Raw genomic sequence first — 23,847 nt, 5'->3', positions numbered from 1 at the left:
CCATCAAGAGAGCAGGGAGACAGCCTACAGACTGGGAAAAAGTATTTGCCAACTCCAGGTCTGACAAAGGCTTAACATCTTGGATCTACAAGGAACTCAAACGTGCTGAAAAGAAAAAAACAAACAACCCCATTATAAAATGGGCAAAAGATATGAACAGACATTTCACTAAGGAAGATATCCGAGCAGCCAACAAACACATGAAGAAATGCTCAACCTCACTAATCATCAGGGAGATGCAAATCAAAACCACACTGAGATACCACCTAACTCCAGTCAGAATGCCAATTATCAATAACTCAAAAAATAACAGTTGTTGGAGAAGGTGTGGCGAAAAGGGAACACTTCTACAGTGTTGGTGGGAGTGTAAACTAGTGCAACCTCTGTAGAAAGCAGTGTGGCGATTCCTAAAAGCTCTAAACATCAACATCCCATATGACCCTGCAATCCCCTTACTGGGAATATAACCTGAAGAACTCAAATCACTCTATAAAAAAGATTCCTGCACACGAATGTTTACCGCAGCATTGTTCACAATAGCAAGAACCTGGAACCAACCATGCTGTCCATCAAAAGAGGATTGGATTTAAAAAATGTGGTGCATATACACGATGGAATACTATGCAGCCATAAAAAAAGAACAAAATCATGAATTTCGCAACCTGGATGTCATGAGAGTCTATAATACTGAGTGACCTCTCACAGAAAGAAAGATCTGAATATCACATGTTCTCACTCATATAGTGGACCTTGATCATTCAACGCACTACCATAAGAAAATGACTGACAGTGGTGGGAAACTATGGGGGGGAAGGGGGATGGGACTAATGGTAGTAAACATCTGTCTGGGGACGGGAAGCCACCTGTTATCAACAAGGGGGCCTGAATGAAGTATATTTGTATACCTAACCCTTAACTGTACCCCACAATATCATAATAAAAAATATTGATAAAAAAATGGATAAAAAAATCTTATTTTAAATAAAATTTTTTAAAAAATAGCATGGAGTAACACAACTCTACAAACGTTGGCTCCACCCCTTTGCTCAAGCATTATTACCAAGAGTCCTAAAACACCTTAAACCTGTAAAAAGAATATGATAGAAAATACCCACAAAGTTCAAATGCTTACAACTTATAAAGATAATATAGAAAGCTCTGAATGAAAACACCTTATAATATGTAAGTTTTCACGTAGGCTGGCTAAACCACCAACTGTGGTAATGTGGTAATGAAGTCAAAGTTCAATGTTCATACTCTTTCATTTTTGTTCTCACAAGGTATGCTCTCGTTACAACTTACAGAATAGAATCATCCTTTGCTTAAGAGTATTAAACTGATATTAAAACAAGGCGCAGAGGTTGTACAACTTAGGAGCAGAGCTAAGATTAGAACCCCTGCTACTTGAATGCCAGACTCTTGAATAAAAATTATCTTTCTCTTTCAGTATCAGTATTTATAATCCAAAAATAAAAGTCCAAAAACTTAGTGCAGATAAAATGTTTCCACAAACTATATGAAATCTATAAATACAACTGGGTGTGGTACTTTGTGTCTATAATCCCAGCACTTTGGGAGTATTACTTGAGCCCAGGAGTTTAAGACCAGCCTAGCTCATTTCTATTAAAAAAAAAAAATCAAAAAATTAGGTGGGTGTGGTGGCACACACCTAGCCTCAGGAACTTGGGAGGCTGAGGTGGGAAGATCACCTGAGCCCAGGAGACTGAGCCTGCAGTGAGCCGTGATTGTATCATTGCTCTCCAGCCTGGGTGAAATAATGAGACCAATGAGGGGGAAGGTGGGGAAAGACAGAAAGAGTTATAAATGCCACATGAAGCTGAAAATAATTTCAAATGATATAATGGGAAGTTTGCTTCAAGTTTAATATCTTTTCTCTTTTAAATTCTCTTTTAGAATATCTCTATAAACACAAAATTAAGCTTCTGATACTATAGTTATACACTCAAGCTTCAAAACTAACATACTTTTCTTTGACAAAATCAGTAAATAGACACACTTGTCAAAGAATCATTGCAGTCTAACACTTCACTTAGTAAATAAATATTTGCAGACAGTCAGTAAATAGTATAAATGCTTTTCTTGAAATGCTAAGTGAAAAAAACCAGACACAATGGTATACATATCACATGGCTCTGTCTGTATAAAATTCTAAAACAACAAAAGACAGAAAGCAAAATCACTGTCTGCCAGGGGTCAAGAAAGACTGACTGCAAGAGGATACATGAGAAGCATTTGGGATAAACAAGTTTTCTCTTCCATGATTATGGAGGTAGCCAGACATCTGTATATATGTTTTCAAAACTCACTAAACTCTACACTGAAAATTTCAGAATTTTATTAGGTGAAAAGTATATCTCAATTTTTTAAAAATAATACATAATGAATCAGCATGCTTTTCAAAGAATCATTATAATCAAAATATTTTAGTTGGTAGACAAATAATTATTTGTAAAAAATCTGTAACTAATATGAATACTTTTTTCACAATCATAAGTAGTGTTTACTTCTTGACATTTGTATAGAAATATATATTATTTTTTTCCTAGAAAAACAAGCAATAGTAAGAAGTGCTTGAAAAGTAACTTTGAATGCAATTTAAAACCCTCCAAAAATGTCGCATAAACTCAGTTAGTTTACTAATGCAGTACTTGGCAGGTCCTTGAATAATTTTTCCAGAGTATACCACAGGTTGCAAATTTGGGTCATACAGGGATCAAGCAGATAATATAAGTGAGGAAGAGGAAGAAATGCTGTAGTAAACTGGCGAGCATGTGGCTCTTGCCAAGTAAGCTGTCACCACTAGGTACTGCAGAAAGATGCCAGGAAGGAACACAGGCCTCACCATAGTCAGAACTTCTGATGTTTAAAGAGAAGCAGAAATTTAGACTTTTATGTAAATTTTCTGATTTTTTTTTTTTTTTTACAATGATGGCTCAAATTTTTTTTACAACATATGGACTAAACAAAATACATACAAAGGCAGGATTATGCCTCCGGTCCAGTTATGCTTTCCAAACTTTTTCAATGGTACCGTCTTGCCATCTTTCTAACTGCTTACCTCTTTCTTAGTAGATTCTAGAATAATGTAGAACATTACTAGAACTGAAATAAAATTTATCTCAAAATTACATGAAAGCTAGTCACTTCTGGTTGAAAACCAACTCCCATTTACATTTCTAAGCAAACTGGTTGGTATCAAAAGAAGAAGTGAGTTAGAATGAAGAGAAAAGTGATGCAGAAACACTGAAGAAACCACTACTTTAATTAGGATCACAGTCAACTTCCAGACTCCACAGCAATAAAATAATCCATGTGCTGAAATTTGAGAACTTCATTGCCCCAACTAGTCCAACCTGGCTGTAAATTTCGAGCAAACAATTCCAAACATTCCCCATCCGGCTTGATGTAGTCTTTTAGAACTTCTGTCCAAAAGAAGAGAAAAAAACACAAAAATTATTATCAAGAAAGGAACAAATTTCCTTTTAACAGTTAAGGGCAGAAAAGAAGGAATGTTTCATTTTTTTCTTAAAAGACAGCATATTAATTTCATGGATTTCATCACAGGCTTTACTATTTATAGTTAGCCATTTGAAATAGGCACCCTTGAGATTGGGAACAATTCCATCAGAACTTCAGTAGTCCTGATTTATTGGTTTTCATTTGTAGATGAGAAATGAGGATTTTAACACCCACATAGGTGACTTTTCAGTTTTCCAATACTGCTGACATATCTCCTGAGTACTAACTCAATTTATTTTTTAATAAATATAATCCATGCATGAAAAAGAACTCTGAAGAAATAAGACAAAGACAACACATTGAGAAAACTAAGATAAAAGTATTTCTGCAACATATACTTTAGAAAGTATTAAAGGGAATACTTCATTTACTACTCTGTGTAAGTGAAGAGTTGGCTATAGACAAAAATATTCAGAGCATATAACTATAGTCCCCTTATCTATAACTTCATAGTTCTAAGAATATTTCATTTCCAAATTACAGATCCCTCTTTACCTAAAAGATCATCATATTAGTTTCACAATTAAGTATTCCTTACATTATTCAATGTATTAATAACTATTGAAAATTATGTTGTGCAAAGGTAGCTCATATATATGTTAGCTAAACAGCTGTTATCTACACTGAACAGAGAAAAGAGTCCTTTTTTTTTAGGTACATGCTCAGTTGGATGACCAATGTTTAAATCGATTTAACCTTGATCATACTGCTGGTAAGCTATACTAACCACATAACAGGAATTAGGTATGAAATTCAGAGAAGAAAAATCACTAGAAATGGTAGAATATAGTTCATAATAGCTACATAAAAATGATACGGGTTCCTTAGAAATACTTGATATGGGGGGGGTTAATAGACAATATAAGCCGGGCTCGGTGGCTCAGCCTGTAATCCTGCGCCTTTGGGAGGCTGAGGTGAGTGGATTGCCTGAGCCCGCGGGTTCGAGACCCACCTGGGCAGCGAGACCTCATCTCTACAATAAATCAAAAAATCAGCCGGGTGTGGTAGCGCACACCTGTAATTCCGGCTACTCAGAAGGCTGAGGCGGAAGGATCGCCGGAGCCCAGCAGGTCGAGGCTGCGGTGGCCGGGAGCGGCCACTGCACTCCAGTCTGGGCAACCGAGTGAGACTCCAACTCAAAAAAAAAAAAAAAGAAAGAAAAATCTATAATAGACAATATATCAAACATTTTAGGTTTCATCATCTTCTTCAATTGCTCTCACAGAAAAAATACTTTTGTTCATTTGTCAGAAAGTACTGGTCCAGTTTGGCAAAATTTAAGAATTAAAAGTTTTCATCGTCTATAATCCAAGTAAACCCAAATTTGGGCTCCGACAGATTCTAGGAGATGCTGGCATGAAGATTTCTTGTCTTTTCATAAGTATATAAATTAAATGCTAGTAAACTTGAAAGAGAAAGATTTCCCCAGAGACTTACAGGACAATAACCCTATATCACTTTTCCATTTTCTTCCCCATGAATTCAATGCTTTACTGGCCTCAATTCACTTTTAATGTGGTCTAAGGTTATACTGAAACAAGGCTGGTTGTTTTTGCTTAGTTTGTTCAGTTTTTTGGTGTAAAGATGCTAGCACCCCTATTTTGGAACTTAAACTGGAGTCAGTCAGTCAAAAATGTTTACTCTTCTGAGTACCCACTATAATCAGTGTTATAGGACTTAACTAAGGAAGTAGAATAACCATGTTTTATAAGCATTCACAGTCTAGTAGAAAATGAAGGCCTGGAATTTGGATGGAGCAGAAAAATACATACAACCTAAAATTATTTATTACCATCCTACTTTACCAATGTGATACATTTTTGCATGGTTCTAGTTAAGAAAAACAGAATATCAAGTAGTGTTTTTATAATGTTAACCACATTTGTTTTACTTCAAAATAAAGCAAAATAATGGCAAATTAATGGAAATGTCTTATTCTTACTAATTTTAAACATCAATTTAAAAATAAATGCAAATGTATAAATTTAAACATTAGCATGACACGTATACTTAGACAATTATATACATCTGGAATTAGTACAACACACTTTAACCAATGGAGGGGTACAATCCTGCTTAGCCCGCCCCTTGTTCCCCTTGTGCTCTGGAAACACAGGGCAGGAGTAGGAGAGATGAGGCCTGAACATCAGTGCATATAATCTCATCAACTATATTTTACTCTTTAGACAGAAACTAATAGTAAGTAAAGCAGTAAAAAGGAATGGCAAAATATAAAAGCCAAATTTTGATTCAAATACTTTTATTTCGTAATTTTCCTACTTTAAATCTTCAACGTTAATAAACATGTATGTTAGGTTGTAAGCCATAGGTATCAATGACTTATCTTTCAACCTCTAGGAGAAAATGTTAAAACTTAGAATAAACATATCATTTTCCAATGGAATATGGACCAATGTGGTCTCTCTCTACATTTTACAGCAAAAATAACCAATTAAACTTAAAAAAACAAGCTATGTGTTTCTCTAAATGCAAAAGGAAGAACATTTCATTTCATGAATTTGCATAAGCAGTTTAAGAATATTTAAATATAAAAGCTTTATTTAAATATTTAAATATATAAATATATTTATATTTAAATATATAAGCATTATATACAAAGTATATATTGTCTGAAATCCCTAGAGTTATGATTTCATACCAAAATACACAGCAAAAATCTGAAAGTTGCTTTCTGATGGCTTTAATCTGTACTGCTCTATACCAAAAATATCTATTGTAACATTAACTCAAAAATAAACCATTACTAATATTTCCAGTCTATCACTACTTAACTAAAACGTAAGATTATACATATACTGAGTCATACAGATTTTTCCCCCAAAATCTAACATTTGCTTTTAAACATTCTCAGTCCTAAAAATGTGTGTGTACTGCCCTCTACTGGGAATATAGCAGACCTGCATTTCAAAGATACGAGCTGTAATAATTTTCATTCACTATTTTAAAACCTTTCTCTTGTAACTAATCTTTAAATAAAATTTTATTCTACTCTACAGGATCAATAAATAGTTAACTATCATTTGAGAATGAAAAGTTTAAGTAAGGTCTGAGACAAACACTAAATTAAGCTTTGTTATTCACCAAATTACAAAAAACATTCAAATGAGAGGAAGACATGTATATATACCATGAGGTATAACTAGTGCCAAAGGTAATTTTTTCCCTCAAGGGACAGTACAACCGCACTTTTCATTTAAGCCACATATTAATGCATTAAAGAGTTTATGGTAGTCGAAAGTATAAAGGTGCATGTTCAATGAGATCCCCTCTAAGTCAAAGAATGGATCATCAGGTAGACATTTGACTATTTCTCAAATGAAGCAGTACGTTAAAGATTCTTCTGCATAAACAACTCAAATAATAGAAATCCTGAGTGCTAGCAATAAAAATTCTCTTGGGAATTTATGTGTACCTTCTTATATGTCCTAGCTCATATTCTGCAAAATAACAAGCTGTCTGTAGTTTTCCTAAGTGGAAGTTTGTAGGAGTTTTGCTGTTGTTTTATTCAAGCAGAAATTATCAAATTAATAAAATATGCATTCCTGAAGAAATTCTTTGAAAAGTAAACACCGAATATTAAATTCAGTATCTCTCAAGGACTTACATATATATTTAAAAGATTATATATTCTTTTTTTTCTTTGTTTCTTTCTTTTAGTTGGAGTCTCACTCTGTTGCCCAGGTTGGAGTGCAGTGGTACACTCGCGGCTACCACAGCCTTGACCTGCTGGGCTCAGGCAATTCTTTCACCTCAGCCTTCCAAGTAGCTGGACCTACAGGTGTGCGCCACCATGCCCGGCTAATTTTCTGATTTATTGTAGGGGCAAGGTCTTACCAAGTTGCCCAGGCTGGTCTCAAACCCCTGGGCTCAGGTAGTCATCTTACCATGTTGCCCAGGCAAGTCTGGAACTCCTGAGCTCAGGCCTCCCAAAGCGCTAGGATTACAGGCTTGAGCTACTGCATCCAGCCTAAAACATTATATATTCTATATAAATAAATACATTATTCTTTCTTTACAAAAGAACTTTGAGACAGAAAAAGATTTGAGTAACTTGCCCAAATACCAGAGCCAGGATTCAAACTCATATTCGTTAATTTCCAAAGCCAAATTCTCTACTAATCCTTGCTGCTTAGCTTCACTGAATGACAAACAACATACTAAAGCATGAAGACTAGTGAGAATTGCAGTTTGCAGCAATTACTTTTCCGTGTTTCAGAAAAGCAACATTACCTCTTAAAAAATCGTAAAACTGAGAGCCTCTACCAAACAACAAGGGGATTCTAACCATTTCTCTGACTGCTATTCAGAGCTCCTAGTTTTAGAACAAGCAAGGGAAAGGTCGGAACCCTGGGAGTAAAATAAAGCCCTTCGCTGAACTACAGCCTCAGATGCTCCAACAGCACTCACCCTGTCAAGGCCAGTCACGTGGCACAACTGATCATAAGGGAGAATCTGAAAGGCAGTGTAACAGGAAAAGCTGAGGTACTTAAAAACTAATTCATTCTCTATCTCATAAATTCTGCTATAAAACTTTAGAATATTAATTACAACACACACCTGATTTAATTTTCAAATCTGTAGACCATTCAAATACTAAATTCAATCCTTTTTAAAATTTGACAGAAATGGTAACAATTCTATTTTATAAAAACATACCAGCAAGCGGTGGCTTATGTGAGTGAAGAGTACAGGGTACGCTGACAATTAATTTGTGGTCTGGAATGGGGAGCACTTTTACATCCGCATTCCTAATTAACACAGAACAAAAAAGTAAGCTATGTTTTAAAAAACAATTTTTATATATATGCCACAGTTGCATTATTTTTTTCTCTTTCAAGTTTTATCTGATCTTAAAACAAACTTAAGATTGGAACCAATGAAGAAAATCAACAACTTAAGAACTGAGACATTCCTAAAATTTCCTTTTCTACAATAACGACAAGTACACACTCGATAAAACAAAATATAAAGTTTTATGTGCCATAACCATTCATTCTTTTCTGCTCTGGGTCACTTTTAGATTTTCAAAAACATAAAAATTAAGGAAAGGCAATGATTACCATGTTAACCACTTTCAAAAGCCTAAAATTGAACATATTTACACAATTTTGAAAAATTACATTTCCTACCTTGATGGTAAAGCAGTTTTTTCTTGAACTCTCCCCAGTATGAGACCTTCATAAGGTTTTTTGTGAGGAGAGTCTAATGGGAACACAAACTCTCCTGAACTGGTGATCTGATAGGAAAGAACCAACAAAATAAGGGTTATTTTTTCCCATCACTACACAGCTTCTACATACACAAAAGGAAATTAAACCTCCAAACTAGTGCTGTTTAAGAAAAATATAATATAAGCTATGTATTTAATTCTAAATTTTTCTGATGGCTGAATACTAATGAATTGATAGTTTAAATGCTTTTGAATTTGAATAGCTAGGTGAATCCTTGAGAGTATAGTCATGCCAGGATGAAATGATAAAGTTGAATATCTGTATTAATAATGATAAGGGCCAGTCTCTGGATTAGATATTGTCTATCTTATCAACCACCCAGCTTCCTTCCTTATTAATTTTAGCTTTGACTGTATTTAATGATACTACTACCCATAACTAAAGGAAAATGCACTATTATGCTCTTCTTAGTCATATTGCTGGTAATCAGTAAATGTTATTTGAATGAAATAAGCTACTTATAACATGCTTTCTAATAATAAATTTTAGCAAAAAGTAGAGATTGTTTATGTGCAAGAAAATAATATAGTTATATTTAAAATATTTATATAATGTATTTTTTAATCTCTTATAGAAGCACTCTCCAGTATGGCAGCCACTACCACACACAACTCTTCAGCATTTGAAATGTGGCCAGTCCAACTGAGATGTGCTATGAAGTATAAAATACACACTGAGTTTCAGACATAGTACAAAAGAAATAATGTAACATATGCCAGTTATACAAATATTAACCACTGAAATAATAATAACTTGACTTATCCTCTTAGAATTTAGAAAGGCTTTTGTAGACTTCATCTACATAATCATTGTATCTTTAAAAGGAAGTCTAAGCCAGGCACAGTGACTCACACCTGTAATCCCAGGACGTTGGAAGGTGGAGGCAAGAAAGAGGATTGCCTGAGCCTAGGGATTCGAGCCCAGTTTGGGCAACTTGGCAAAACCTCATCTCCATAATTTAAAAAAAAAAAAGAGCCAGGCATGGTGGCTTATGCCTATAGTTCCAACTACTTGGAAGCTGAGGTGGAAGGATCACCTGAGTCCAGCAGGTTGAAGCTGCAGTAGCCACAATCATGCAACTGCATTCTAGCCTGGGTGACAGAGTAAGACTCTGAATCAAAAAATATATATATTTTAATTGAAAAGCCCTTGTCAGAGGAGGGATACAAGACAGATACCACGGAGCAGCAGACCAGCACCTCTCTCACCAAACATGCAGAGTAGGGACACAGCCACCAATAGATGGAGACACCCCTAACACTTTTAGACAGTGAAGCACCCTGCACCCAGAAAAGGTCTCTTTGACGATCTAGAGACCAGAAAGTGATGGTAGATGTGAGAATCTGGACACCCCATCTCCCAACATGCACCAGTTCACACAGGAACTAAAGCCCTGCCCAGTGAAGGACAGTGGGTGCTAAGATGTTCTGGATTGGTTCACCCCTACCCAGCCATGCACGAGGACACTCAAGCTGGAAGAATCCTGGTCAGGGCACAGCAGCAGACAACCGGAGTCCAAGTGGAACAGAGAACAAAACCTGTGCCCAGTCAGCCACCGTGAGTGTGGCTTCAGCCAATAGAGCCAGACAGCTGGCTCCCAGGCAAGGAAATCATGTCTGCAGAGTGAACCAACAGCTGGTGGCCATCTTCCCAGTCAGATCAGAAGAAATTACCTTCAAGCTCTGTGTACCTACAGGGCAGATCATCTCTACCCCTGTAACAGGGAACTCGCTCTTTTTCAAGAGCAGAATGTGGACTTGAACAGGGAAGGGGTAACACAAAAGATGCCCAAAGGTTTTCTCAGTGGGAAGACTTCTGGGTTGCAAACACAAATAGAAGATGGAGGTCCAATTCCCCACTCCCTCTCCACAGATGCTAGCAGCAGGGGCTGACTACACCAACAGCAAGAAAGAAAATCTACAGAAGAGAAACCTGTCAAAGACGGGAGCAAGGAGTAGAAGTGAGAGTGCCCCTCCCTCTCTCACCAAGTGACCTAAATGGAACCACAAAAAGGGCCCTAGAACAGAGGGTCATTGACTAGCTTGAGAGACACAAAAATAAAGATGAATTATAGAGAAGTAAGAGAGGCCTGTCACAAATGAGAAAAAAAATCAATGAGAAAACATAGGCAACCCTCGGAGTTCTAAAGAGGCAGCACCTGAAAAAGCAGCTATAAGAGCACAAACAATGGGAACCCCTCAGAAAGACCTGCCCCAGATGACAGTCACAGAAATCAGAGATTGGATGGTTAAAATGAACAGAGAGAACCAAGAAAAAGTACAAATGAAACTCACCAAGGTCATATAGGAAGTAAAAGCGGAGTTGGCCAATTTCAAAAAAGCCTATTCTGAAAAAATGGAAATGAACAGCTCCATCCTGGAAATCAAAACACAATAAGAAACATAGGGAGCAGGATCAACCAAGCAGAAGAAAGAATCTCAGAGCTTGAAAGCCAAAATATGGAATTAACCCAGTCTGTCAAAACAGAAAAAAAATTCAAAAACAAAGCCCCCAAGAGTTGTGAGACTATGTCAAGAAATCAAATCAATGCCTGATTGTTATCCCACAAGCAGAAAGGGAAACTGAGAACACTATGGAATAAACATTCCACTATGGAACGAACATTCCAAGAAAACTTCCCATATCTCTCTAGAGACATGACCATTCAAGCACAAGTGATTCAGAGAACCACTGCAAACCACTACATTGATAAGACCATTGCCAAGACACAGAGTAATCTGCCTTCACAAAGTAAGCATGAAAGGAAAAATTCTAAAGGCAACTAGAGAAGGATCAGACCACCTGTCCTATGGTAAACCCACAGCCAACATTTTGCTCAGTAGGCGGATGTTGGAAGCATTCCCTTTAAGAATGAAAAGCAGATTGGAGAGCAGCAGCCATGGCCCTGTGTTACCCCATGGCCATGGGCCTCAACAAGAGCCACAAGATGACCAAGAGCATGTGTCAGCTGAGGCACAGCTGCCACTGTTGATGCCTAACAAAGCATACCAAGTTCATGCAGGACATGATCCAAGAGGTGTGTGGCTTCACTTCATATGAGCCCATATGAGTGGCATGCCATGTAGCTGCTCAAGGTCTCCAAGGACAAGTGGGTACTCAAGTTCATCAAGAAATGGGCAGGGATATACATCTGCACCAAGAGGAAGCACAAGGAGTTGAGCAACATCCTGGCTGCTGTGAGGAAGGTGGCAGCCCAGAAAGACTGAGCCCCTTAGCCACCCAGTAAAGCCTTTGCAGAAAAAAAAAAGAAAGAAGGGAAAGAAGACAAGGATGCCCACTCTCCTCCATCCTGTTCAACAAAGTGCTGGAAATCCTAGTCAGAACAATCAGGTAAGAGAAGGAAATCATGGGTATCCAAATAGGAAAAGGGGAAGTTAAGCTGCCCCTCATTGCAGACAATATGATTCTATGTCTTGAAAACCCTAGGGAGTCTTTCAAAAGCCTCCTCATACTGATAAAAATGACTCAGGTTACAAAATCAACGTGCAAAAGACAGTTGCATTTCTATACACGAACCAACAAGTAGGCAGAGAACCAAATAAAAAGCACAATCCCATTCACAATAGCCACACACAAAAATGAAATGCCTTGGCATTCACCTAACCAGAGAAGTGAAAGACATTTACAACGAGAACTACAAAATGTGGCTCAAATAAATCAAGGATGACACAAATAAATGGATAACATTCCATGCTCATGGACTGGAAGAATCAATATTGCCAAGATGTCCATCTACACAAGGTAATCTAAAGAGTCAATGCAATACCCATCAAATTACCAACATCATGCATGAAGCCACAGACAATACAGAAATTCATATGGAAACACAAAAGAGTATGAATAGCCAAAATAATCCTCAGCAAAAGGAACAAAGTGAGAGGTATCATATTTCCAGACTTTAAACTTAATTACAAGGCTACAGTAATTAAAACACCTGGTATTGATACACGAATAGGCACATAGATAAATGGAACAGAGATTCCAGATCTGGACAGAAATTCCAGAAGCAAAAACATGGTCTCTCAACCAACTCATCTTTGACAAAGTCACCAATAACAATCACTGGAGAAAGAAGACCATATTTAGCAAATGATGCTGGGAAAACTGGCTGACCACATGCAGAAGAATGACACTGGACCCCTACCTATCACCTTATACAAAAATCAACTCAAAAAGGATCAAAGACCTAAGCGTAAAACTTCAAACCATAAGAATCTTAGAAAAAAACGTACAAAATTCTGTTATGCACATCAAAGTAGGCAACGAATTCTTGACCAAGCCCCCAAAAGCGAATGCCATAAAAGCTAAGATAGAAATGTGAGACCTCATCAAATTGAAAAGTTTTTGCACAGCAAAAGAAATCATCAAGAGAGTAAAGAGACAACCCACAAAATGGGTAAAAAATCTTTGCAAATTATGCATCTGACAAAGGCCTAACATCCAGGATCTATGAGGAACTCAAATGTGCCAAAAGGAAAAAAAACAAACAACACTATTAAAAATTGGGCAAAAGATATGAATAGATATACGAAGATATATGAGCAGCCAACAGATATATGAAAAAATGCTCAGTCTCACTAATCATCAAAGAAACGCAAATTGAAACAATACTGAGATACCACCTAACTTCAGTCAGGATGGCCATTATCAGTAACTCAAAAAACAACAGACGGTGGAGAGGATGTGGGGAAAAGGGAACACTTCAACACTGCTGGTGGGACCGTAAACTAGTACAACCTCTGTGGAAAACAGTGTGGCCATTTCTAAAAGATCTAAAATTTGACCTTCCATATGACCCAGCAATCCCCCTCCTGGGAATATACCTGGCAGAATTCAAATCACTCAATAAAAAAGATACCTGCACACACATGTTTATTGCAGCATTATCCACAATAGCAAAAACATGGAACCAACAGTGCTGCCCATTAAAATTGAACTGGATAAAGAACATATGGTATGTTTGCAAGATGAATATTATGCAGCCATAAAGAAAAACAAAATTATGAATTTAGCAACCTGGATGGAATTAGAATCTATAATACTCAGTGATTTATCACAGAAACAAAGATCTGAGAACCACATGTTCTCATAAGTGGACCCTGGTATTTATCATAACACTGTAAGAAAGGGATTCAGTAGTGGGACACTACTGGGGGAGGGTGGACACATAATATCAATAAGAGTACCCAGCCGGGCTCGGTGGCTCAGCCTGTAATCCGAGCACTTTGGGAAGCCGAGGTGAGTAGACTGCCTGAGCCCGCGGGTTTGAGATCCACCTGGGCAACTTGGCGAGACCTCGTCTCTACAACAAATCAAAAAAACCAGCCGGGCATGGTCGCGTGCACCTGTAGTTCTGGCTACTTGGAAGGCTGAGGTGAAAGGATCGCTGGAGCCCAGTAGGTTGGGGGTGCGGTGGCCGGGAGCATGCCACTGCACTCCAGCTTGGGCGACAGAGTGAGACTGCAACTCAAAAAATAAAATAAAATAAGAGTACTCATACTTTACCTCTACGATGACCACACATGTACCTAACCCTGAATTGTACCCCACATTTTTAAAATAAAAAAAAATCCAAAACTTCACCTGCCTGCAGCCTACTTATGTCATTAATTCTCATTTATAACCCACATCTCTACAATAAAGTTTAAAAAATAAATTAATCAACCAATCAAAAAAATAAAAGGACGTCTAATTCTGAACTGACTTGTTTTTCTGTATTTCTTGATATTCTTGTAACGTGCAGAAATATTAAAGATCATTCAACCAACCATAGGGCTCGAATCGTTTCTCTTGCAAACAGACACAGCAGCACCTAAGGCAATATTCAGAACATAAAAGCATCTTGGTTTTGGCATCTTCCGGCCCCTTTACAGTGGGTTATTTTGCTATTCTCTGAACTCATGTCCAAAATAAGAAAAGAAAGATAGAAGTCACAAAGGGTGACTGAAGTTGTGAGTATAATGAGGGAAAGAAAGCAAAGGGGAAGCCTATTTCTGTTCGGTAATAAATCGATTACAGGCATAAGCCACCACACCCAGCCTATTTGCTGTTTTTTAAAATGACATCAGAGCTTTTTAAAATTTCATCCTGATATCTCCCTGACTGATTTCCCAAGGCCAGCAGTGTAAGACTCTATTCAAAAGGATACAAAAGAAACAGACAAAAGCCTTAAGAAAGAAGATAAAAGTGTTTAGCAGCAAAGCAAAAGTTTGAATTAGCCAATGCTGAAGGAGTACAGCAGTGACATGCTGAGTTAAAAAGTAGATGCTACTTTTATGTGCCCTATATTTCACGCCATATTAACAAGTAAGCTAGTTTCTGAACTTACTTTTACCCAGTGCCATTCAGCAGCCATCTCCACAGACCAAGAAGGATAAAGTTCTCCCTTCACAAAATGTAGGTGCTTCTGTCTATTGGTCACCCAAGTAACAATAAGGCAGTTGGGAGCAGCCAATTTCGGAACAGGTATTTGCTTTATTTGCAGAGGTGACAAATAACTGTACCTAAAAATAAACAGAAAAAAATATGAGCAAAATTCACTGTAAAAAAATAAAAATAAGCAGGGAGACCTGTACAACATTGACTCCACAAATGAAAAGCTCCTATAGCTATTCATTTAAGTAGCTAAGTACGGAACCACAGTGTCACCTAGTGGACGCATTATCACACATGTCAGAAATATTTTCATTTTTCTTTTTACTCATTGAAAATTGTCAGGGCCAGGTACAGTGGCTCACACCTGTAAACCTAGCACTTTGAGAGGCCGAGGTGGAAAGATCATTTGGGGCCAGGAGTTCAAGACCAGCCTAGGCAACACAGTGAGACCCTGTCTCTATAAAAAAAAAAAAATCAAAAAATTAGCCAGGTGTGGTGGCATGTACCTGTAGTCCTAGCTATTCAGGGAAGATGAGGTGGAAGGATTGCGTGAGCCCAGGAGTTAGAGGCCGCGGTGAGCCATGATCATACCACTGCACTCCAGTTCACGCAATTAAAAAAAAAAATCCAATTTTTGTTTAAAGTGCATTTCATTTCATTAATATTACCATTTAAAATATTTTTATGAAAGGAGTTAGAGGAAGATGGCAGCAGAGCCAGTCAGACTATGCGAGTCCCAGTGTGAGTGAGTAAGTGTATGGAAAATTTGGCATACCCTGTTGGTGTGTAAGTGGGCATGTCAGTGACTAACTGAGTGGGGGCTTGGGAGCAAGTGGCCAGGGCTCTCCTGGTGAAGTGGCTGGTGCCACAGCTGCTCTACTTGGTCCCGAGGGCTTCCCCAGGCACAGAACCCAAGCCCCCCTTTTTTAAAGCAACAAAGGCCTTCCTGAGAAGAAGCTACTGGGAGAGACTGAGTGGGTCTCTGGAGAAAGTGGCCAGGGATCTCCTGGTAAAGCAGCTAGTGCTTGGTCTCTGCTTGGTCATTTACTTATCTATTTCTTTATATTTCCTCTTAAAGAAAATAGCCCAACTTCACCCATTAAAGCCTGCCCCTTATGCCAGTTGAATCCTCTTATTCCCATATACCAGTATCTTGTAATGCCAATTATTCCCTTCCTGTATTTTCAACCTCTCTAATAGTCCTCTACCATCAGTCTATAAACATACTCACACTACCCATTTGAAAAGAAGAAAGAGGAGAAAAGGAGGAAGGAGGGAGGGAAAAGAGGGAGAAAGAAAAGGAGAGGAAAAGGGAGGGAAGAGGAGAGAAGTAGAAAATGAAGGGAGGAGAATAGAGATGAGAAAAAGTCCCCCCACTGGGTCTCCTTCCATCTACAATAAGCTAAGGACTGGTATGTACTTAGCCTTTCTACTTTCTCTCCTTGATTTTATTCCTTAGGAGACTCCAATGAGACACATACCACTATACTTGCTCTGAAAAAAGGAAATGACCTTCCAATGGCCAAATGCAACAAACATTAAAATCTAGCTCTTACATATGACAACTGTATGGCATAAATACTCAATAAATATTGCTTAAATAAACAAATAAACAAGTAAAACAATTCAGATCACAAGCACCTGAGCTTCCTGCCATCTAGGCCAGTGTTCTTCCAGCTGACTAGTGTTTTTCATAATCAAAAGGATGATTTCAGCAGGGCCCAATGGTTCACACTTGTAATCCCAGCATTTTGGGAGGCCGCGGTGAGAGGACTGCCTGAGCCCAGGGATCCAAGACCAGCCTAAGTAGCTTTGTGAGACCTCTTCTCCGCAATAAATCAAAAAACTAGTTGGGCATAGTGGGACGCACCAGTAGTTCCAGTTACTTGGAAGGCTGAGGCGGAAGGTTCGCCTGAGCCCAGCAGGTCAAAGCTGCGGTAGCTGTGAGCGTGCCACTGCACTCCAGCCTGGGCAATAAAGTGAGTCTCTGATTTTTTTTTTTTAAGTGATAATTTTAAAAGACTAATTCTGCTACAGTATGAAAAATGTCAATTCAAAAATGTGAACTTACAAGGCTTCAAAAATTGCAGATTCTTGACTGCATTAATTTAATTTATTTGGGTTGATTTGGGGGGAAAGGAGAAAATATTCATATCCCTCCTCCTAGCTCTAATTTTATAGAAATCACTGAGCAAATTCAAAAAGATCCATCCTTATGTGTTGCAATGGAGAGTATGCAACATCACCCACTCTTCAACAGAACACAGGAGCTCATCTTCATGACCTTGATTTGAGAAATGGTTCCTTAAATGCAACCCTAAAGCCACAAGCAACAAAAGAAAAAATTGATAAGAAAGACCATCTCAAAATTTAAAACTTTATGCTTCAAAGAACACTATAAAGACAACCTAGAGAACAGGAGAACACATTTGCAGGTCATGTACTGATAAGGACCTTGTATCCAAAATATATAAAGAACTTGTCAACAATATTTAAAAATCCAATTTTAAAACGTGCAAATGATTTGAACAAACAGTTCTCCAAAGAAGATATACAAATGGCCAATAAGGACACGTAAAGATGCTCAACATCATTAGTTGTTGAAGAAATGCAAATCAAAACCACAATGAGACCACTCCACACTCAACAGAATGGCTATTATTGAAAGAAACAGAAAATACACGTTGGCAGGAATGTGGAGAAACTAGAACTCTCACTGCTGGTGGAAACATATAACAATATAGTCACTGTGGAAAATAGTTTGGCAGTTCCTCAAAAGTGCAAAGACAGCACAGCAATTCTGCTCCTAGGTATATACCCAAGCGAAGTGAAAACACATTGCCCAGAGTTAACCAAACTGCAAAGTCTGAATGCACAGTCCTCAAGACTGAACTTACTTCTACAACCAGTGCAAGTTCAGACAGTTTCTAAAACAACCCTCAGGTTCAAATGTTTGTCAAAATGAGTCACAGAACCTACCCAATGCTATCATACTTGCAGTTACTGTTTATTAGGGGAAAGATATAAATTAAAATCAGTCAAAGGAAGAGAGTTAAAAGATACTAAAGAGATAGCCGGGAGTGACAGTGCACGCCTGTAGTTCCAGCTACTTGGAAGGCTGAGACAGAAGCACTGCCGGAGCCCAGCAGGTGGAGGGGCCAGTCTGAGCGGCAGAGTGAGACTCCAACTCAAAAAAAAAAGATGCTAAAGAGATATGACAACTGACCATAATGTCTGATTTTATTTGCTACACTTTTGGGAAAATCAGTGAAACCTGAATAAGGGCTGTAGATAACAGTACTGTATCAATAAGAGTATTATATCAATGTTGATTACCTAATTTGATGATTATATTATGATTATGAAAGACAATATCTTTGTTTTTAGGAAATAAACACCAAAATATTTAAGAACACTTTCTCTTAACTAACGCATCCTCAAGTAATTAAAAATAATCATATATAGATATAGATATCCACACACAAACACACACACAGAAAATAAATAGTTGAATTCTTTGTATGCTTCAAAAGAACAAATCCTATTGGCACAGCTCATAAATAAGAAGCACAGGAAAGCTAAGGATAACTGAAGAGAAAGAAATTTCACATAAAGTTGAAGTCAAAGAAACAAATTTTTCGGTATAGAACACTGAAGAATGAGAAGAAATGTAACTGAAGACATTCATTAGAACTACCCCATACCCAGAGGAAGGAACGTTACACAGAGAAGAGAAGACAAGAAGAATCCAAACAAACAGGTCTTGCTGGGTTTACCCCTCAATCTATTACCATTAGATCATACCCATTTGTCCAATACATTTCTACACAGCTGCTCATTCTTCATTAAATCTAAACATAAAAATACACATTTTTCCCTGGGTCTTTAGGTCTTCATTTCTGAAGGCTCCTGTGTCACACAAAACTTCGATTAAATACATCTATTATGATTTTTTAAAAAAAGAACTAGAAAAAAATTGACACTATTATTAATTCTAGAGATGGTCTCATTCTGATGCCCAGCCTAGAGTGCAGTGGGACAATCATAGTTCATTATAATCTTACACCCCTGGGCTCAAGTGACCCTCTAGAGTCAGCCTCCTTGAGTAGCTGGGACTACAGGTGCAAGCCACTATGCCTGGCTAATTTTTTTCTTGAATGTTTTTGTAGAGACAGGAGTCCTGTTGTGTTGCTCAGGTCTCAACTCCTGGTCTCAAGCAATCCTTCCAGCTTGGTCTCCCAAAGTGCTGGGATTACAGCTGTGAACCACCACACCTGATCTTTTTTTTGAAAGCAAGATTTATTGAGAGTACAGAAAAGTTCCCACAGTAGGAGAAGACCCGAGAAGGTTGCCCCCTGGCCATCTTTTAAAACACTATTAATAGGCATTATCACCAGGCATGGTGGCTCATGTCTGTAACCCCAGAACTTTGGGAAGCTGAGGTAGAAAGACTACTTGAGCCCAGAAGTTCAAGACCAGCCTGGGCAATATAGGCAGACTACGTCTCTTCCAAAAAAACCCCCAAATGATTAGCCTGGTGTGGTGGCACGTGCCTGTAGATCCAGTTACTCGGGAGGCTAAGGTGGTAGGATGGCTTAAGTCAAGGTAGCATTTAACCATGATCTCTGCACTCCACCGTGGGTGACAGAGTGAAACTCCGACCAAAAAACAAAAAAATGGAATTATCATCTTAGCAACTAACTGAACTCATTATCCTAAGAGGTGACATAAACTAAAATGGTGTCATAAATTTATAATAAAAACAAATGTAAGAATGAATCAGACAAATTCATTCATAGCAGGTTACTAAGGAAAACCAGAAATATTTTGGCACACTTTTTTAAACTTTAGAATTTGATAACAAAGAAGCCAAAGATGTTGCCCTTGGTATTAAAGAAATAATTCTAAATTGATGCAGGCGATTACTAAATATATCATTCTTGGCCAGATACGGTGGCTCAGCCTGTAATCCCAGCACTTTGGGAGGCCAAGGCAAGAGGAATGCCTGAGCCCGGGGGTTTCGAGACCAGCCTGGGCAACCTGGTGAGACCTCATCCCTACAATAAATCACAAAAACTAGCCGGGCGCGGTGGCATGCATCTGTAGTTCCAGCTACTTGGAAGACTGAGGCAGAAGCATCACCTGAGCCCAGCAGGTCAAGGTTGTGGTGGCCATGAGCGTGCCACTGCACTCTAGCCTGAGCAACAAGAGTGAGACTCCAACTCAAAAAAATAAATAAATAAATATATATATATATATATATATATATATGCATATATATATATTATTCTTGATATTCTTACACCTATATATAGTTACAGTTCAAGAGAATTATCTAGTTATGGAAATTAAAATTCAAAAACTATTAAGCACTTTAGTAGTTGCAGATAATCTATATCATAAAACAATGCCAATTGAGGAGGGATGGGATTGGCAGTTAAGGGAAACTGCTAGGGGAGGGAGGGGCATACCTCATCAACAAGGGTAACTGCATAATCAATGTCTGTACATCTAACCCTGAATTATACCCCATATCTTCAAAATAAAAAAATAAATAAAATAATAAAAAAGAAAAAATAATAATGCCAATTGTATATGAAACTACAGTGTACAAAGGAAAACAGTTTTTAGAAAGAATTTCTCATAGATAATCTATTTCCACTTACCTGTTACTTCTTTTAACTGATTTGTTCTCCCATGGAGGATCTATCACAATTACATCAAATTTTTTCCCACCTGAAAACAAAGACACAATTTTCAAAAATACTTTGTGTATATAATCACTTTAAAAAGTAAACATGGTCTTTAAAACTGAAGTGCTATTACTACAGATATAAATATAATGAGGCTGGGTATGGTGGCTCACACCCATAATCCTAAAACTTTGGAAGGCTGAGGTAGGAGGACTGCTTGAGCCCAGGAGTTCGAGACCAGCCTGGGCAACACAGCGAGACTCATCTCTACAAAAAAGGTGAAAAATTAGCTTGGCATAATGGTGCACACCTGTAGTCCCAACTAATCAGGAGGCTGAGGTGAAAGAATTGTCTGAGCCCAGGAGGTTGAAGCTGCAGTGAGCTGTGATCCATGCCACTGCACTCCAGCCTAGGTGACAGAGTAAGACACTGACTCAAAAAAAAAAAAAAAAAATGATACACACACACACACACACACAGTGAGAGAGAGATACATATACATATACATATATATGCGCCATATATACATATGTAATACAAAAGTGAATCTGTTGCATTTATTCAAATAGACTTATGTAAAAAAATTAGAGATCTCCCTTATAATTTAGTGCCTCTGGGATCTTAAAACATTTTTTACCTACTGCAATTTTTTCAGAGACTACCTGCAGATAACTAAAGCTCAGTGAGCTGGACACTAATAATGTGTAAATTCCCTATAAATCTTGGCAGTCATACTAGCATGGGTCCTATCAAGCACAGGTCATGTTTTTAATTTTTAATTTTAAAATAATTTCAGTCTTATAACTGATATCTTGGCTATAACAAAACTTCCCCAATTATCTACTAATACCTTTTTATCTGGTCCAGGATGAAGACCAAGATCACACATTGCATTTATCTGCTATCTCTCTTCAATCTCCTCCAATCTAGAAGTTCCTTAGTCTTTCTTTGTCTTTTGTGACTTTGACATTTTAAAAGTTAGTGGCCAATTATTCTATAAAATGTCCCATGATTTGGGTTTGGTATTTCCTTGAGATTAAATGTAGGTTTATTCTGGCAAGAGTATCACTGAAGTAATACCTGCCATGCCCTATCAGAGTAACATACCAGGAGATACACTAATGTCAGAAAGTCTCATTATTTGTGATAGCACCTCATATCACTTGGCTAAAGTATCTGCCAAGTTCCTCCAGTTAACAAGTGTCTTATAGGAAGATACATCACTTGGCTAAAGTGTCTACCAAGCTCCTCCAGTTAACAAGTGTCTTATGGGAAGATACCTTAAGACTATGAAAGTACCCTGTTTCATCTTTTCACCCACTATTTGGATGGCATTCATAAAATAGAAATATTCTAGTTCCTTCAATTCCATCCACATTTATTAATTGGAATTTTACTGTAAGAAAGAGCTTTCCCTTCTTCCCCCTTTATAAACATAGGTATCTTTTTGTAAATGTACAATCTTATAAGTAAACCAAAGAATGCAAATTAAATAAGAAGGTGAAAATTTTTAAACGATTAGAGTAACAGATAAAAAAAGAATAGGAAAAAAATGTTCATGCATATCATGGTTTCTCATTAATTTGTTATCCTGTCATTTACTCTGAAGAATTTATGACACTGTTACATGGATAACTACTCATGTGTATGATGGCTTGATAGCAATTAAAAGCTTTTCATTAGTAAGTTATGTTGTATTTGCTCATAACTTAAAATTTTGCTATAAAATGTCCAAATGACAATAAACAGCAGATTAAATTCAACTAGATCAACATACCTCTTACCTATCACATTCCTCAGAAATCTAAATTCAAATACAGGTCTGTGTCACTATGGATTTCAATATATAAATCTTTTAACTTGATACAGAAAAATGTTTCAAGTTTAGACAATGTACTTGAAAATCAGCTTAAGGCCAGGTGCGGTGGCTCAAGACTGTAATCCCAGCTCTTTGGGAGGCCAAGGCGAGAGGATTGCCTGAATCCATGGGTTTGAGACCAGCCTGGGCAACATGGTGGGACCTCGTCTCTACAATAAATCAAAAAATTAGCCGGGCATGGTAGTGCACGCCTGTAGTTCCGGCTACTTGGAAGGCTGAAGCAGAAGGATTTTTAGAGCCAATTAGGTCAATGCTGGGGTGGTCGTGAGCATGCCACTGCACTCCAGCCTCAGTGATGGAGTGAGACTCCAACTCAAAAAAAAAACAAAGAAAGAAAATCAGTTTTGTATCCAAAAAGGCTAGGAATGGCCAGGAGCAGTAGTTCACACCTGTAATCCCAGCACTTTGGGAGGTGGAGACGAAAGGACTGCTTGAGCCCAAGAATTTGAGACCAGCCTGGGCAATATGGTGAGACGTCATCTCTACAATAAATCAAAAAAATTAACTGGGCATGGTGGCTTAAACCTGTAGAACTCGTTACTTGAAAGGTTTAGGCGGAAGGATTGCCTGAGCTCAGCAGGTTGAGGCTGCGGTAACCGTGACTGTGCCACTGCACTCCAGTCTTGGTGACAGAGTAAGATCCTGATTCAAAAAAAAAAGACAAAAAAAAACTAGGAATGATTTGGGAATTAATAGTCCTAACTGAAGTGTTTCTAGTTTGCTATGAAGAAAAGTTAAATAAAATCATTTTGTTGAACACAACTTTATTTGAATTCCTAAGCCTAGAGAAGTAATAGTATTTACTCTCCCAAGGACTAGTTTTTGACCCTTTATTCACAATAAGAATTTTAAAAAAGCAAAAATCAGCACTTTAAAACTGAACTAAAAGAAAAATAACACTGGGAAAAGTGTTTGCCCCATCCTCATAAATATTGACCCCCCCCCCCAGAAAAAGTATATTTTTCTAAGAACAAACACAATAAGCTGGGCTCGGTGGCTCAGATTGTAATCCCGCATCTTTGGGAGGCTAAGGTGAGTGGATTGCCTGAGCCCGCGGGTTCGAGACCCGCCTGGGCAGTGAGACTTC

The 23,847-nt window shown here is 37.8% G+C and overlaps 1 protein-coding gene across 2 annotated transcripts in view; it reads right to left on the bottom strand.

The window, feature by feature from the left end:
• Nucleotides 1-2,509: 2,509 nt before the first annotated feature.
• Nucleotides 2,510-23,847, bottom strand: part of METTL4 (methyltransferase like 4) — a 33,157-nt gene continuing 11,819 nt past the window's right edge. The window contains exons 4-8 of one of the 2 annotated variants that reach the window (XM_008074765.1): nt 20,855-20,924; nt 15,142-15,316; nt 8,691-8,797; nt 8,218-8,309; nt 3,263-3,443 (exon numbers count right to left, since the gene is read on the bottom strand). In XM_008074765.1, coding sequence (XP_008072956.1) covers nt 3,298-3,443; nt 8,218-8,309; nt 8,691-8,797; nt 15,142-15,316; nt 20,855-20,924 — 590 coding nt within the window. In that variant the 3' untranslated portion in view covers nt 3,263-3,297. Of the gene's footprint in view, nt 3,444-8,217; nt 8,310-8,690; nt 8,798-15,141; nt 15,317-20,854; nt 20,925-23,847 lie in introns of both variants that reach the window. The other variant, XM_021707417.1, reaches the window with a different exon arrangement.

The sequence above is a fragment of the Carlito syrichta genome, unplaced genomic scaffold (assembly GCF_000164805.1).
Source record: "Carlito syrichta isolate Samal-C Ts95f unplaced genomic scaffold, Tarsius_syrichta-2.0.1 Scaffold317479, whole genome shotgun sequence".
Lineage (NCBI taxonomy): Eukaryota > Metazoa > Chordata > Mammalia > Primates > Tarsiidae > Carlito > Carlito syrichta.
This window is presented reverse-complemented; position numbering and strand designations above follow the sequence as displayed.